Source organism: Camelina sativa, chromosome 20 (assembly GCF_000633955.1).
Source record: "Camelina sativa cultivar DH55 chromosome 20, Cs, whole genome shotgun sequence".
Lineage (NCBI taxonomy): Eukaryota > Viridiplantae > Streptophyta > Magnoliopsida > Brassicales > Brassicaceae > Camelina > Camelina sativa.
In genome coordinates, this window is record NC_025704.1 from 12,732,828 (window position 1) to 12,734,503 (window position 1,676).

General features: G+C 35.0%; 1 protein-coding gene across 1 annotated transcript in view; it reads left to right on the forward strand.

Moving 5' to 3' along the window:
- The window catches only part of LOC104772471 (GDSL esterase/lipase At5g22810-like), a 2,146-nt gene continuing 1,067 nt past the window's right edge, over positions 598–1,676 (forward strand). Inside the window, exons 1-2 of the mRNA XM_019241861.1 lie at positions 598–817; positions 1,333–1,463. Of these exons, the coding sequence (XP_019097406.1) occupies positions 598–817; positions 1,333–1,463 (351 nt within the window). The remainder of the gene's footprint in view (positions 818–1,332; positions 1,464–1,676) is intronic.

The window sequence follows — 1,676 nt, forward strand, 5'->3', positions numbered from 1 at the left end:
TTTATTGGTTTCAAACCAAATTCTATAACATTTTTACTGACTCAAAATTGAAAGAAAAATCTACGTTCTGTTCGCGCATTCAAAATGGAGTATATAGACGTAAGGGAGTTGGAAATTAAGACAAGTGTCAAATGGCACACATAAACGTAACTGAACTATAAATGTATAAGCCAAATCAATGCCCGAGTCTCACAACTACTTTCTTTCAATGTGGTTCTCTCTCTGCTAAGTGTTTTTACTTCTCTTTAACAGGCCAACAGATCAGACACATCAATGTGTTGTGCGTATATCAGAGACACAAACGACATGTACACATGAACGCTACGATACTACTATATATCATTATATACTGTGTAAGAAACATTTGAGTACTCCACCTAATTCTATCACATTTAATACAAGAGTGATCCCCCAAATGTTTATTTGGTCTATATAAATACCCTTGCATGCCAAACTACATAACACTTATTCTACTCATATAAGCATCAACATTACTATATAATCGTCGTCATCATTATAATCTTCATCTTTTTGAAAAAAAAAACAAAGAAAATCATGAGTTTCTCGAGAGTGGGAGTTTTGTTAGATCTATATGTAATGGTAGGGTCTTTAATGTTTCTTGAGCTAATGGTGGTGATGGAGGCACAGCCACTGGTTCCATCCATGTTCATCTTTGGTGATTCGGTGGTTGATGTTGGAAACAACAATGATATCTACACAATCGTTAAAGCTAATTTTCCTCCTTATGGAAGAGACTTCACAACCCATAAACCCACCGGACGCTTCTGCAATGGAAAGTTAGCTACTGACTTCACCGGTACTTCTTCATTTCTTATTTCTTATATTCTTCCATTTATTCGAATGATAGACACAGTGACATATATGCATAATGCATGCATGCGTATATACTCATTTCTCATCCAAATAACCGTCTGATTGACAGCATATAGTATTTAGACATACATGCATGTGTACTCAAACATGATGATCTAGTTTTGTGAATTGATGCAGGACTGTTTAGTTAAATATTCCTGAGAGTAATCGTTCCACATGCAGCATATATTGATGTCAATTGATGATTTCTAGCAAGGATTGAAAACTAAAAGTAGAAAATTAAGAGCCATGACTTGATAATAATTTCTTCAAACTTGGAGTTAAAAACCAAAACTAGTTGCTGGATTGTATTTGCATGGGGGTGAAGTAAAGTAAACAATTTATTTAGGATGAAAGACGAAGAAAACAATGTACATGCATTAGGTCGATATGTGTGCATGTTTATGTGTACATGCATACACATATGATATTATAGTAATATAATGATCAATTGTGCAGCTGAGAATCTTGGATTCACATCATACCCACAAGCTTATCTAAGCAAAAAGGCAAAAGGAAAAAACCTTTTGACTGGAGCTAACTTTGCCTCTGCAGCCTCCGGTTATTACGATGGCACAGCCAAGCTCTACGTTAGTACCATTTTTTTTGCTCTTTATTTATTTATTTGTCGTCTAACAATAATTTGAATCTTAATAATTGAGAACGTCTTCTTACTTAATTTCATTGCTGATTATGAAGAGTGCAATATCGTTGCCGCAACAGCTTGAACATTACAAAGACTATATAAGCCGGATCCAAGAAATCGCAGCCTCAAACAACAATGCAAACGCCAGTGCTATTAT